Source organism: Felis catus, chromosome A1 (assembly GCF_018350175.1).
Source record: "Felis catus isolate Fca126 chromosome A1, F.catus_Fca126_mat1.0, whole genome shotgun sequence".
NCBI lineage: Eukaryota > Metazoa > Chordata > Mammalia > Carnivora > Felidae > Felis > Felis catus.
Genome location: NC_058368.1, coordinates 109,216,283 through 109,229,137, shown reverse-complemented (window position 1 = coordinate 109,229,137; position 12,855 = coordinate 109,216,283). Strand labels below are relative to the sequence as shown.

General features: G+C 52.1%; 1 protein-coding gene across 1 annotated transcript; it reads left to right on the top strand.

Moving 5' to 3' along the window:
- Positions 1 to 5,345: 5,345 nt before the first annotated feature.
- On the top strand, positions 5,346 to 12,531 carry IRF1 (interferon regulatory factor 1). The gene is made up of 10 exons (XM_003980752.6): positions 5,346 to 5,486; positions 6,545 to 6,636; positions 7,950 to 8,049; positions 8,863 to 9,039; positions 9,153 to 9,202; positions 9,310 to 9,442; positions 9,628 to 9,750; positions 10,172 to 10,221; positions 11,103 to 11,238; positions 11,551 to 12,531. The coding sequence occupies exons 2-10, from the start codon at positions 6,550 to 6,552 to the stop codon at positions 11,661 to 11,663; spliced, it is 969 nt and encodes a 322-aa protein (XP_003980801.1). The 5' UTR covers positions 5,346 to 5,486; positions 6,545 to 6,549; the 3' UTR covers positions 11,664 to 12,531.
- The last annotated feature ends 324 nt before the right edge of the window (positions 12,532 to 12,855 follow it).

The window sequence follows — 12,855 nt, the reverse complement described above, 5'->3', positions numbered from 1 at the left end:
GATCAGGACTCGGCTTCCCTAGGGCGAAATAGGGGTGCTGATGCCGCCAGAAAAGCCTACGACCCTGCCAGGGGCAATCTAGGCGAAAGACAGTGGGCCCAGGCGGTACTGCGGGACCGATTCGTGTGGGGGGCGGGGAGGTTGCTGTTCCCATGCAGAGTCACTGTGGGACGTGGCCTCCAGGCCTGGCCTCAGAGCACCCTCCCCACCCCCGGCCCCGTCCCGGGCCCCACGGGGGCGGATGGGGAGCTGAGGCCTCTTTCCTCCCAACCCAGTGTTTATAAGAAATGAAACTGCACAGGGCATCAGCGGCAGCCCACACTGACACCCGCTCCTCCTCCGAGGCCGGAAGAGTCCACAGCGCCGGAGCGATTCCTGGCCCACTCTTCCATCGCAGGACCCCCTAGCTGCAGCCAGCTGCGGCCTCCCACTCTGTATTTATGATTTTTGTAAGAGCACAACGCTTATTCTGCTGTGTCATGCAGCCTTTTTGCCAGATCCGTGAGAGGGGAGGGGCTAGTCTTGAGCCAAACCTGGAGTTGGCCCAGAGCAGGAGTGCAAATTCATATTTGTTGAATGAATTCAGAAATGACTTTCTTTCTTCCAACTAGACTCCTTTCAGGATGGGTGATGATGGCTGGATTCTACAAGCGTATGGATGCTTTCTGATGATTTTATGCCTGACTTGTGCTCTGCACTTCACAGTTTAGGACTGCCTGCCTCCCAGGTTTGCTGTGAAAATAGAGATGATAGCTGAAAGAGATTCTGAGCATCTCAGAAAGGCCTCCCTTTGCATCTGGAAGGCTGGAATGGAAGGCATGCTTGAGGTTCATTTGCTTTGGGGACTCTGGTTTTCTCTCTGGGTAGCATGCCCCACTGGGGCCCTGGATTCCCCTGGTCTCAAAAACCTGGCTAAAGCCTGACTGGGTCTGACTGGGTCCTGAGCTTTAGAACTAACTGGAACAACCCCCTTGCCTTCCCCCCTCCGCCCCAGGTGGTGAACATTGTGTTTCTGAGAGCCTAAGGGAGGGGGCTAAGGACAGGATTGGTCAAGGGGAAGAGCCTCCTACAGGGGTAATCTTGCCGCCTCCGCCTCTGTCGCTATTGCAGAAATCACCTCAAAGGAGGCCCTGCCAGCCTAGAAAATTCCAGGGCCTAATACAGTGAAATTTACCCTTATTAAGTAATGGTATAGATGGGAGGCATTCTGTGAGTGAGACCAGAGCTAACCCTCAGCTAATACCATGTGCAGGTGTGAGGAACCTATTCAGGTCACTTGCAGAAAAATGCAGACTTGGTTTCCTAAAGGTGATAAGTGCGGACAAGGCAACAGGAAAGTTAAGGGCCAGGGGATTCTGAGGAGGGGAAGGACTTCCGTTTGGTAGCTTTGGTAGTACTTCATAGAGGACCAGATATTTGCTCTGAGCCTTAAAATGGAGACTGACACTGAAGTGTGTTAGGTGGGGAGGGGAAGGGGGAGAAATGAGATGGAGGAGGGAGGAGAGAGTGTTGTCAAATATCAGAGTAAGAGAGAGATGAGGAGCAAATGGAAGAAGCAGAGACATGAGAAAACTACAGAACAGAAATGCAGTGAAAAGTTCATGCATTATTGTTAATACGTGTCATTTGACTAATGTTTTACAATTAAGAAAGTTTGATAGTATATCTAATTTCCTCTTCATGATAATTGCACATGGACAGAATGTCTCTTTTTTGTTTTTTAAGTTTACATTTTTGAGACAGAGCATGCTCGAGTAGGAGAGGGGCAGAGAGAGAGGAAGAGAATCCCAAGCAGGCTCTGCGCTGTCAGCAAGGAGCCTGATGAGTGGCTCTGTCCCCCAAACCATGAGATCATGACTAGAACTGAAATCGAGAGTCAGTCCCTTAAGGAACTAAGCCACCCAGGTGCCCCAGAGTATCTTTTTTACAGATGAGAAACCTGAGGCCCAAAGAGGGATGGTAACTTACCTAGGGCCACACCAGTGGCAAAAGCACAGGAACCCAGGCTTTCAGACCCAAATCCTATATTCTTCCCACTGACCTCTCGTTACTGCCAAGGATAGGTGAGCTGTGGGAGATAAGGCTGGAATAGGACCCCTGGGACCAGAGTGAGCAGCAACTCGAATGTGGGGCTGAAGAGTCTGGGGAAGCTCAGAAGCTCCTGGTGGACATGAATGTTGGGAGGTCAACAAAATTAGGTGGATCATTGTAGTGCAGAGTTGCCTAGAGGGGCAGGCCTGACAGGGAGGGAGACCCAAGGGGAAGCTGTGGTAACAACAGTCTGGTCCTGGAATGTGAAAACACGTAGATGCAGGGAAGGAAGACCCAGAGGACCAGGTGAGGCAAAGAGGGGAGGAGGACAGGAAAGACTTCTCCTGGGAAGGAGCTGGAATTAAGAGGAGAGAAAGCTGCTGGGGGCAGTGTAGATATGGGAGGCCAAGAGTTCTGTTTGTGTATGTGTTAATCTGTGGTGGACTGGATTGTAGTGGAGTGCCCAGAAGGTTGTATTTGGAGGTCACCTGCCCAGAGGGGATGGCTGGAATGACAGAAGATGAGTATTTTGAGTCAAAGAGGAGAAAAGGGCTAGCCCTGAATTACTAAGAAAAACCTAGGGAAGACTCTGTTTTGCTTAGCATCATAGGGAATGTGTGATACATTCTAGAATGGTACTCAAAGAGTAGTTACAACAAAAACTTGGGGTACTTAAATGGTATAGTTTTACTTCACTGATTTGTAGTATAGCACCCACAATCATGATAAGCAGATTCTTACAGGCTTCAAGATAAAATAAAAGTTAAAAATAAAGTCAAAGAGCCCTTCAAAGATGTAAAGGACAATTTCATCAGTAAATTCTAAACACTGGGAAATTTGTCCTAAGCAAAAAAATTATTGATGTGGGCAGAGATTTAATTATACAGTGTTGTTTGTATTAGGAAAATATGGAGGGACACCTGTGGGGCTCATTCGGTTGAGTGTCCAACTCTTAATTTCGGCTCAGATCATGATCTCATGGTTCATGATTTTGAGCCCTGCATTAGGCTCCATGCTGACCATGCAGAGCCTGCTTAGGATTCTCTCTCTCTCTCTCTCTCTCTCTCTCTCTCTCAAAATGAATAAAATTTAAAAAGTTAAAAAAAAGGAAAAAATGGAAATAACCTAAATGTCCTCTATTAGGAGATTAATGGATAAATTTTTATTTATCCTTATTAGAAAATAATATATACCCACTACAAATTATATTGCAGAAGTACATTTCATGACATGGAAAGATATAGATCCACATACACCTGATTATCTGTGAATTAAAATTGTTTTAAAGCACTTTTTACAGTTTCCTAATACCTTTAAAAGGGTCATTTTGGTAAATTTCAGACACAACATGAGATGCAAACTTCCTTTCCCTGATCTCATTTTGAATTTTCCAGTGGCCATATCAGGTTCTTAGGGACAGGACAAGCATCTGCACAGAAAACAGACTTCACAAGTCAGGAGCCACTTGCTTTCAGCTCTTCTTGTTCAGCTCTTGATCTCTGTAGTGGGTTCCCACTCCATCTGTCACTTAAAGCACCCCAACCCTTCTTCCCCTTCCCCAGCTTCAGCATCTTCCATTTTTCCATTTTGCTTAATACCAGCTAGGCTCATTCTTCTGAGCTCCTTCTGCCTCTTTGCCTCTCCCACCTGCTGCACCCACCACTATCTGGGAGATGGCTCTGACCCATTCTTATTGGTCTCTTGGGAACCAAGCTTGGTGTTAGTCACAGCATGAGATTCTGGTGCACCAGAATTGGATCAAGCCAACCTTTCCTCTGTAGGAGGGAGGCAGGAGAGTGACTGATGGGTGCAATACTACATCAATGTCTATTTATAGCTTGCACCACTGCAACTGGGTGCTGCTGTGGAGGGGGAGCTGGGTGAGAGTGACACTACTAGCCCTGCCAGGACAAGCAATTTACTTCTGAGTCAGCAGCTTTGGGGAGGTGAAGGAAGGAATCAGCTGGGCCAGAGTTCTGGATGGAAAACTCAGCTCAGCCTCTAGGAGTACAAGTGGGGCAAGGTCTACTTGAAAGCACAAGAGTTAAGAAGCTGCCTTTCCCAAGGGACTGGGACCTGGGCTCCCCAACTCTTTGGCCAGATCATGGCTTTGGCCATCCCTAAGCAATTCCACGTTCCCCCCCCCTCCGCCCCCCCACTGCCTAGAACCTGTCTGGTCCAAGTGGAGACAACATCAATGCTACTACTAAGGAGCTCCCATGTAAGGGCCATGTGAGGCTGTGGAGGTGGCTGAAGGCAGGAGTGCAAGGAGGAAAAGGCTCCCTGAGCCCTTCTCCAAATCAGCAGTCCGAGTTTCTCTGAAACACTTCTTTATCCTAAGGTCAGCTGTAGGGCAGTCCCAAGGATGTAGACCCAGAACAGGGAGAGGTGCCTCTCTGTCACAGTTAGGTTCTGGGTAGGGACCTCAAAAGCAGCATCTGCTGCCCAGGTGGGGGGCATGGTGCTTTACAGACATCATTTCTATGTCACCGTAAACCAGCAAAATAGGGTTTCTTGTTATTTTCTAGTTGAGGAGATTGAGGTTTCCAGCCGTGCCAACAGCAGCAGCCAAACCGGGATTTCCTCTCCTTCGGTGGCCCCAGGCAGCACCCCAGGCAGAGTAGGCTTTCCCTTAATTCCCCAAGGCAGGTGAGTGACCAGGACGTGGGTCACCCCTCAAGAAGGCGTAGTATGAGGGCCGAAACCCTTCCTTCATTAGCAGGGTTGAGGAACCACGCTAGTTTACGGGGATTCAATCCCAGTGTGTCCACTCTGAAGAGGACGGCAGGTGTCCGGGTGACCTCCTCACCTGCTTTCAAGAGATAGACGTTCCCAGGGAGAGGAGGGTGAGGAGATGGCCACAGGAGCCAGCAGTCTGGAAGAATGCGGAGTGAGGGGAGGAACTGCGGGCCGGGGGCGTTCGGCTTTCCTGGACAGCTTTCTCCCGGGCGAACCGGTGTGTGTGTGGGGGGGGGGGGGAGTGGGAGCGGACAGGGCGGGCCCGCGGTCGCCCCAGGGCGGCGGCGCCGGGCCGGAGGGGGTGGGGAGGAGCAGCCGCCCTGTACTTCCCCTTCGCCGCTAGCTCTACAACAGCCTGATTTCCCCGAAATGATGGGACGGCGCTGGCCAATAGGCGCCCTCGCGGCTCTTTAGGAGGCGGGGCTGGGCTTGGGTTGGGGGAATCCCGCTAAGTGTTTAGATTTCTCGCCGGCGCCGCTGCCCCGGCAGAGCGCGCCACTCCTTCGTCGAGGCAGGACGTGCGTCCAAGCCCGACCGAGCAGAGGCCAGTGGGAGCAGTGCCAAGCCAAAGCCAGCCGAGCCCAACGGCCCCTCGACCCGGGCATCCTCTGCCTTCCCGCCGCTCCCCTCCGGAATTGCGCTCCCCGCGCCGGCACAGCTGCCCTAGCCGCGCCGGGACCTTCGGGCGCCGCTGCTGGATCGCGCCCGTTGCAGAGGTGAGCCCGCCTTCGCTGCGGGGGGGGGGGAAACCGGTGGCGTCGAACAAAGACGCGCGGGGCTCCAGGAAGTGGGGGCCGGCAACCCCAGCCGGGAGAGTCGCGGGCGCGCAGCGTTGCCTGGCCCCCGCGTGGGCTCGTGAGGGCGCTGGAGGAGCTGCGAGCGGCAGCGCGGGGAGGGCGGGCCGCGGCGTGGACCGCCCACGAGCCGAGGTTGCCGGCGCCCGGCCGCTGTCGCAGATCTGTGTGCGCGGAGCCGCCGGGGCCTCTGGGTGGCTCGGTAGGTTTGTCGCGCGCATCCACGAGCGCTGCTGGGGACTGGAGTGTACGTCCGCGCGTGGGCGCCCTGTGCTCCCCACGCGGGCTTTTGGCGGTCCCAGCTCCGCCCCCGGGCCTCAGATTTTAGGCTGTACGTGCAGGTGTTGGGGGGCTGGGGCTTGCTGCCCTGGTTGGCTGGCAGACCTGCTGGGGCTACGGGAAGAGGCGCCACAGGTGTTCCTTCGGCTTCTTCGCGGTGGCGGGGAGCCAGGCAGGAGGGGCAGAGCCTTCCCGGCCTCTGCACTGTGGCTGTCTGAGAGCGCATAGAGTAGATGGGATGGGGGGTGGGGGTAGAATGCTGGGTGACTGCTTGCCATTAGGGAAGGTGCACAGCTAGTGGCAGCAACTCTAGTAGGGAAATTTCTTGGCGTCAACCAAAAGAAGTCTCTCCCTTCCACAAGGATTTGAATTTGAGGAGGAAAGTCTTAGTATTAAGATATCTTTGTATTATATCTGTTTTTCCTTCACATAAATCCTGAAACCATCACTTGCATGCCTGTCTTCTCCCAAGTGTTTAGAGGAATGTGGGGGAAGGGGCTGAAGTGTTTTTGCCCAAGACGCTGAAAATATTTGGAGGACAGTTTTATTCCAGTGAAAGCCCCCTCCCCCGTGATTGTGGTGCCTGGTGCTTGGCTCAAGGCTGGGGAAAGTAACTGACTGACCTGGGGGTGATTGGGCAGGGTAGTGCCTCGGGGCTGCTCAACAGACTCCAAACAGGACCCTCTGTTTTCTCTTTACAGCCAACATGCCCATCACTCGGATGCGCATGAGACCCTGGCTAGAGATGCAGATTAATTCCAACCAAATCCCAGGGCTGATCTGGATTAATAAAGTGAGTGTAACTTTTTGGGTTTTTCTGCTACTATCTTAACACATGTTCTTTGGGGGACCAAAGCTTCAGATGCAGCTCAAAAAGGGAAGTGATGGGGAGGAGGCATATGTGCTTCCCAGTCGGTCCTGCATGGAGGGAGTATACAAGGGCCAGTCTTGGGTCCCACTTGCCCGACTTGTGCCTTCCTCCCTTCTTTGATATGGACACGACAGACACCCACGTGAGGGCAATGATGGTTTCCAGCACGAGGACTCTCAGCATCTGCAGAGCCATCTGGTCTCTTCTGAGACCCGTATAAACACCCAGCATTCTGCAGGGTTCCAGTCAGAGAGACAGGAGACAGAGAAGTGGGCACTGCTGGCAACAAGACGGCTGTTTCAGCAAGGGACCCAAGAATTAACCTTGCACCATTTGCCCAGGCCCAAAAAACCTCATGCTTGTGCACAAAGAGTAACACAGACTCTGCAGACTTAATAGTAATAATAAAAATAATGATGGCTCATGCTTATTGCACACTCCCTATAAGCGAATGTGACACCATGCTAACAATGTGACTTACATTGTGTCCTTTAATCCTCACCGTAGCCCTGTGAAGTAGATACTATTAATATCTCCATTTTCAGATGAGGAAACTGAGGCACTGAGAGATAGGTAATGAGATCGTACAAAAAAGTGATAAAGCTAAGATTTGAATCCGAGAAGTCTGACTCAAAAATCTATACTGTTAACCACCAGTAATGATAACAGTGAGACTTAGTCCTTATATTTGTCACTGTGATTGCTCATTTCACAGAAGAGAAACCAGTGAGGGACCAAGAGGTACAGTGACAGTGCCAGGGTCACACACATAGTTAGCATCCAAGTCTGGCCCAGGGCTCCCTTAGGTATATGGCCAGGATATGCTGGGCAGGAGCCAGTGGTCCCAGGTGTCCCAAGCAGCCCCTATCTAATGGATGGAGTTCTCACCTCCATGTTGGTGCTGAAAAGCATCAGAGAGCATCCTAAGGTGCTCTATATGGGTCCCAGCACATCTGTAACAGGCAGAGGGAGATCTCTGCTGAGCTGATGTTGCCACAGTTCTTCAGAACCCAGAGCCCCTTCTGAGAGATCTAGAGTGGTAGAGTACTCTGTTTAAGCCATTCTCAGGATGGGTCAACCTAAACCAGATGTCAGGGTGAAAAGGGGAAGTCAGCCTTTTCCCAGACCAGGGTTGGTGGGGTTGTGGGGGGTGGTGCCGGGCAGACTCATGCTAAAAGCCTATGGCCTCTGAGCTGACACAGCCTTGTATATTTGTGTCTATGTGTGCCATTCAGGAGGAGATGATCTTCCAGATTCCATGGAAGCATGCTGCCAAGCATGGCTGGGACATCAACAAAGATGCCTGTCTGTTCCGAAGCTGGGCCATTCACACAGGTGTGTGCCCTGGTCTCCAGGCTTGGGGGGCTGGGGCAGGGAGGAGACAAGGGGAGTCACTTCTGTTAACACAGAGGCCCTTCATTGGGGTCTCTGAATTCCCTGAGATGGTGTACAGAATTTGGGAGTGAGCACGGGGCTGACTTGTACTTTTGGGGGAAAAGTTCATCGTTTCAGCAAGTTCTTAAAGGAACTTGTGAAGTCAGTATCTTAGAAACTGTGGTTTCACAGAGTTTGTGGCTGGATTAAAGTTCTCCTTGGCAAAAGCAGTTGTGAACCTGGATAATGAAAGAGACCCAGGCCTTCCATTTTCTTGATGTTTACCAAGGTCCTGGCCAAAGGCCATCTGGTTGGCAGCCTCCTTTTATCCTTGAGTATTGGGGTTCTTGGTCCATCTCGTATCAGTCAGCACACTTATCAGTAACTGTTCTTTGATGCCTACTTTTTGCCCACTCCTGTGTTTAGAAATATCACATAAACCCTAGTCCCTACTCTCTGGCTGCTGACAGACCAAGCAGGGAGACTGGGCCTGGTCTAGGACCAATATAGCACTTTTGGACATATGGGCCCTCTAGTGCTTCTGGCTGGGTCCTTCAGGAAGGACTTGTGGGATGTGTTTAAGCCAAGCCTGGGCATTTGAGAGCCCCCAGGGCCTGCAGAGGGTCACCCAGGAATACCTGCTATTTGGCCAGTTTGGATCTCTGGCAGCATGAGAGCTTAGGGGTACTGTCTCCTTCCTCCTTCCAGGCCAGGGGTCGGCTGAGGATCCCCACGTATGGCCCTGACAGTCCTCTTCACTCTTGTGCCCACTAGGCCGATACAAAGCAGGGGAAAAGGAGCCGGATCCCAAGACATGGAAGGCTAACTTTCGCTGTGCCATGAACTCCCTGCCAGACATTGAGGAAGTGAAGGACCAGAGCAGGAACAAAGGCAGCTCAGCTGTGCGGGTGTACCGGATGCTCCCACCCCTCACCAAGAACCAGAGGAAAGGTATCTGAGGGCTTTGGGTCATCAGAAATCTCTCAGGGAGGGTGGGAGGGAGGAAGAGGGGCAACTGGGGCTGGTATGCCTATACCAAGACTGACAGCCTATCTGCCTCACAGAGAGAAAGTCCAAGTCCAGCCGAGATGCTAAGACCAAGGCCAAGAGGAAGGTGAGTGTGGTCCTAAGCTGCTAGTCTTTGGTCACTCGGGATTCAGAGTGGACAATGGAAGAAGTGCCATAGCAAGCTTGGGCCTAAGCTTCTTTCTCCTGTTGCAGTCATGTGGTGACTCCAGTCCTGATACCTTCTCTGATGGACTCAGCAGCTCGACCCTGCCTGATGACCACAGCAGCTACACAGCTCAGGGCTACATTGGGCAGGACTTAGAGGTTGAGCGGGCCCTTACTCCAGGTGAGGTGGGCCCAGTCTGGCAGGGGACCAAACAGGTCATTGGGATGGCTCCTTCTCTTGGCTGTAGGATGCATTGTGCTTGTGGATGGTGGCCTATTGGAGCAGGCTGCAGGGTTGGGGGTGCTGGGTATCTTGCAAACTAAGAGAGCACACAGTTCTAACGTGTGGTTTCTGCTGTCCTTCAGCCCTGTCACCGTGTACCGTTAGTAGCACTCTCCCTGAATGGCACATCCCAGTGGATATTGTGCCAGACAGCACCAGTGACCTGTACAACTTCCAGGTGTCACCTATGCCCTCCACCTCTGAAGGTTTGTGCTTCTGGGGCCTGCTTGCCTGACTGTTTGGGTCCTGGGAAGGATGTCCTGAGGGCAGGAAGATGCTCAGAACTCCACCTGGCATTGAGTTGCCTGTGCTGTGCTAGAGAAAGAGGGAATGGGGGCCGGGGGCTGCATTTTGGTCTAACATTGCTAGTTTTCCTGGCTCTTCTGCAGCCCAGTCTCTGAGGGTGAGGAAGGAAGCAAGGGGGTGGGAAGAGGTGTGGCTTCAGGCTTTGGGAGGCTGAGTCACTAGGACAATGACCTGTTCTGGAATCTCCATGGCAGGCAGATGTCTGCTGGGAGGTTAGTGTGTGGGGACATGTGAAGGGGCAGGGGGATCTGGCAGTGCTGGAATTGCTGGGGAAAGCCTGGCTGACTGCCAGCCAACCTCTCTGCTCTTCCCCATCCACAGCCACAACAGATGAGGACGAGGAAGGGAAATTAACTGAGGACATCATGAAGGTAAGGCCCATTCCACCCTGGACACTCTTTTGAAGTGGCTGCTTCTGAGGAGAGAGAAAACCACTTAGAGCTCACAAATCGGGAGGGTAGGCAGCTGCTACTGTGACCTGGTTGCCTCCATAGTCCTACAGGTGCCACATCTATGTGGCTAGGGACCACTGGCCTCCTGGGCTGGTGGGAAAGACACTGTGGAAGTGAGGATGGGAGGGAGGCCTGATTTCTGACAGGTTGTACTGGAGCAGGCTTTAGAGCCTCAAACAGCTCTGAGTCAGCTGTCATCAGCACTGGGACCCTGGCCTGTGTCTTCTGCCCCAGCATGCCCCAGGCCTGCTGCCCTGTTAGTTAGGGAAATGCACATCAGGTTTTAATAATCACCCTTTGGGATCTGTAATTTGATGGGGTTTTTCCTTTTTCTTTTTTTTTAAAGCACATTATTTAAGCAGGTTTTTTCCCCCCTGCTTCAATTTTAAAAGTGAATATAAAAAGTTTTGCAGTAGTGTACCCAGGCTTTGTTTCATCAGCATAGACAACCTGAGACATAGCCATAGCTCTATCTCTAGCTTTTCTAGACCTCTTTTTCTTGAATCACTATGCTAATCATTGCTTTAAGCCACATTCTCAGTTGGTATGTCCTTACCCAGTTGAGAGGGAAAGTCTTAGAGATTCTGTGCCAGAGGGTAGATGTGGGAGTGTGAGTCCAGGGCAGACCCTCACCTCCCAGGTCCCTGTCCTGTCTTCATTCCACATCTGCATCCATCTGAGAATGTGAAAATGGCCAAGGGTATGATCCTGGCAGGGAAGCTTCAGCTCTCTGAAGGCAGGGCCACAGAATGAGCCTGCCCTGGAAGTAAGCCAATGGCATTTTGCTCCTTTGTCCCCAGCTCTTGGAGCAGACGGGATGGCAGCCGACAAATGTGGATGGGAAGGGGTACCTGCTCAATGAACCCGGGGCCCAGCCCCCGTCTTTCTATGGAGATTTCAGCTGCAAGGAGGAGCCAGAAGTTGACCGCCCTGGGGGTAAGAAGTCTCTGGATCCATTAGATTTCTCAGAGAAGGGAGAACCATGCAGGGGGTGGGAGAGGGCTGGAGGGCTGGGCTGGGGAGCAGCAGAGGCAGAGCACCTTTCTTAAACTCTTCTTGGTACAGACAGCTTGTGAGTTGGCTGTTGTTCCCATGCACGCAGTTTGCTTAAAGATGAGGGGGGGCCCTGTTGCTGTGGGTGGACAGTAGAGGCTGCTGTGTCTGGGCCTATGGGGATAGGGCTGGGGGGTGGGAGGAGAACACTGCACTCACCCTCCATCCTCATACAACTTTCTTCACATCTTCTAGGGTTTATCGGGCTGATAGCTTCAGATCTGAAGAACATGGACAACAGCTGGCTGGACAGCCTGTTGCCCCCGGTCAGGCTGCCCTCCATCCAGGCCATTCCTTGTGCACCGTAGCTGGGCCCCGGTCCCCTCTTACTCCCCTAAGCAAACAGGACCTGTCATCATGGTAGCTGTGATGCAAAGAAACAGGACTCCTATGGGCTCCTTGACATGGCAAAGTATGACCCCATTGCTGAGCAGGGATGGGGCCTCCCTCCTTGGGACAGTGGCCTCTTGGGGTCTGGCAGGCCGGGATCTGGGCTCATCTTGTGGGATAAAGCTGGCCCTGTCTCCTGGGAAGATGGGGTTCTGAGATTGATGTGTCAGGTGGAGGTCTCAGCTAGGAGTCAGCCTCCAGCTTTTCCCCCTAAGCCTAGCTGCCTGGAGAAGGTTCTGCTGTCACTGAGGTGGCCCGAGGGAACAGACCAACGACCTCAGAAAAGCACAGCACCAATCCCAGGGCTGGCTCTGCACTAAGAGACAATTGCACTAAGTGAATCCTATTCCCAAAGAACCCCCTCCCTTCCCAGCTGAGCCCTGGGGACTGTTCCAAAGCCAGTGAAATGTGAAGGAAAATGGGGCCCTGCAGGACAGTGCTCCCTCAGCCTCAGAGGAGCTACACCCTGCTCGGGCTGAGGGGCTTGGGACAAAACTTGGCACTTTTTCTTGTGGACCTTGCCACGTTTCTGATCAGAGGTGTACACTAACGTTTCCCCCAAGCTCTCAGCCTTTGTTTATTTATATAGTGCCTTGCCCTGTGCCCACCTGCCCCCTCAGGCGGGCCCCAGCAGCCCTCAGCAGGCCCTGGGAGGGAAGTGTGAGTATCTTGGTGTGATTTTTAAAATTGGAAACGCCTTGTAATCACTAAGTCATGTGTGACCACATATGTACATGTATGTAAATATGTACATTTGTCTTTTTATAAAAAGTTCATTGTTTATAAGAGGTGTGGCCTTTTATTTAGATATAAATTGCAAATCATTTTACTTTTTGTAGAGATATTGTGATGGACTCATTCTTGGCATCCTGCCTGAACTTGACTTAGGGGTGAGCAGTGACATACACCAATGCAAAATCCTTTCAGTTATGTTCACAAAGAAGATGACAGGAAGAGGGGACAGTCATGGCAAAGGGACATGCTCATATAAATACATTCACTTGCCCTCGGCTTTATTGCCGGGCAGTGAGTTGAACTGGGGCTCGAAGGCCTGGGGAGTGTTAGGTTTTGAGTTCTGAGTAGTGTGCCATATAGTATATGTCCTGGTAA

What these genes read in the sequence shown, in the direction of transcription:
- IRF1 (XM_003980752.6), top strand. Translation starts at nt 6,550, where the DNA reads ATGCCCATCACTCGGATGCGCATGAGACCCTGGCTAGAGATGCAGATT. An exon ending in TAACTGAGGACATCATGAAG is followed by an intron (nt 10,222 to 11,102) that starts GTAAGGCCCATT and finishes CTTTGTCCCCAG; the next exon opens with CTCTTGGAGCAGACGGGATG. An exon ending in AGAAGTTGACCGCCCTGGGG is followed by an intron (nt 11,239 to 11,550) that starts GTAAGAAGTCTC and finishes CACATCTTCTAG; the next exon opens with GGTTTATCGGGCTGATAGCT.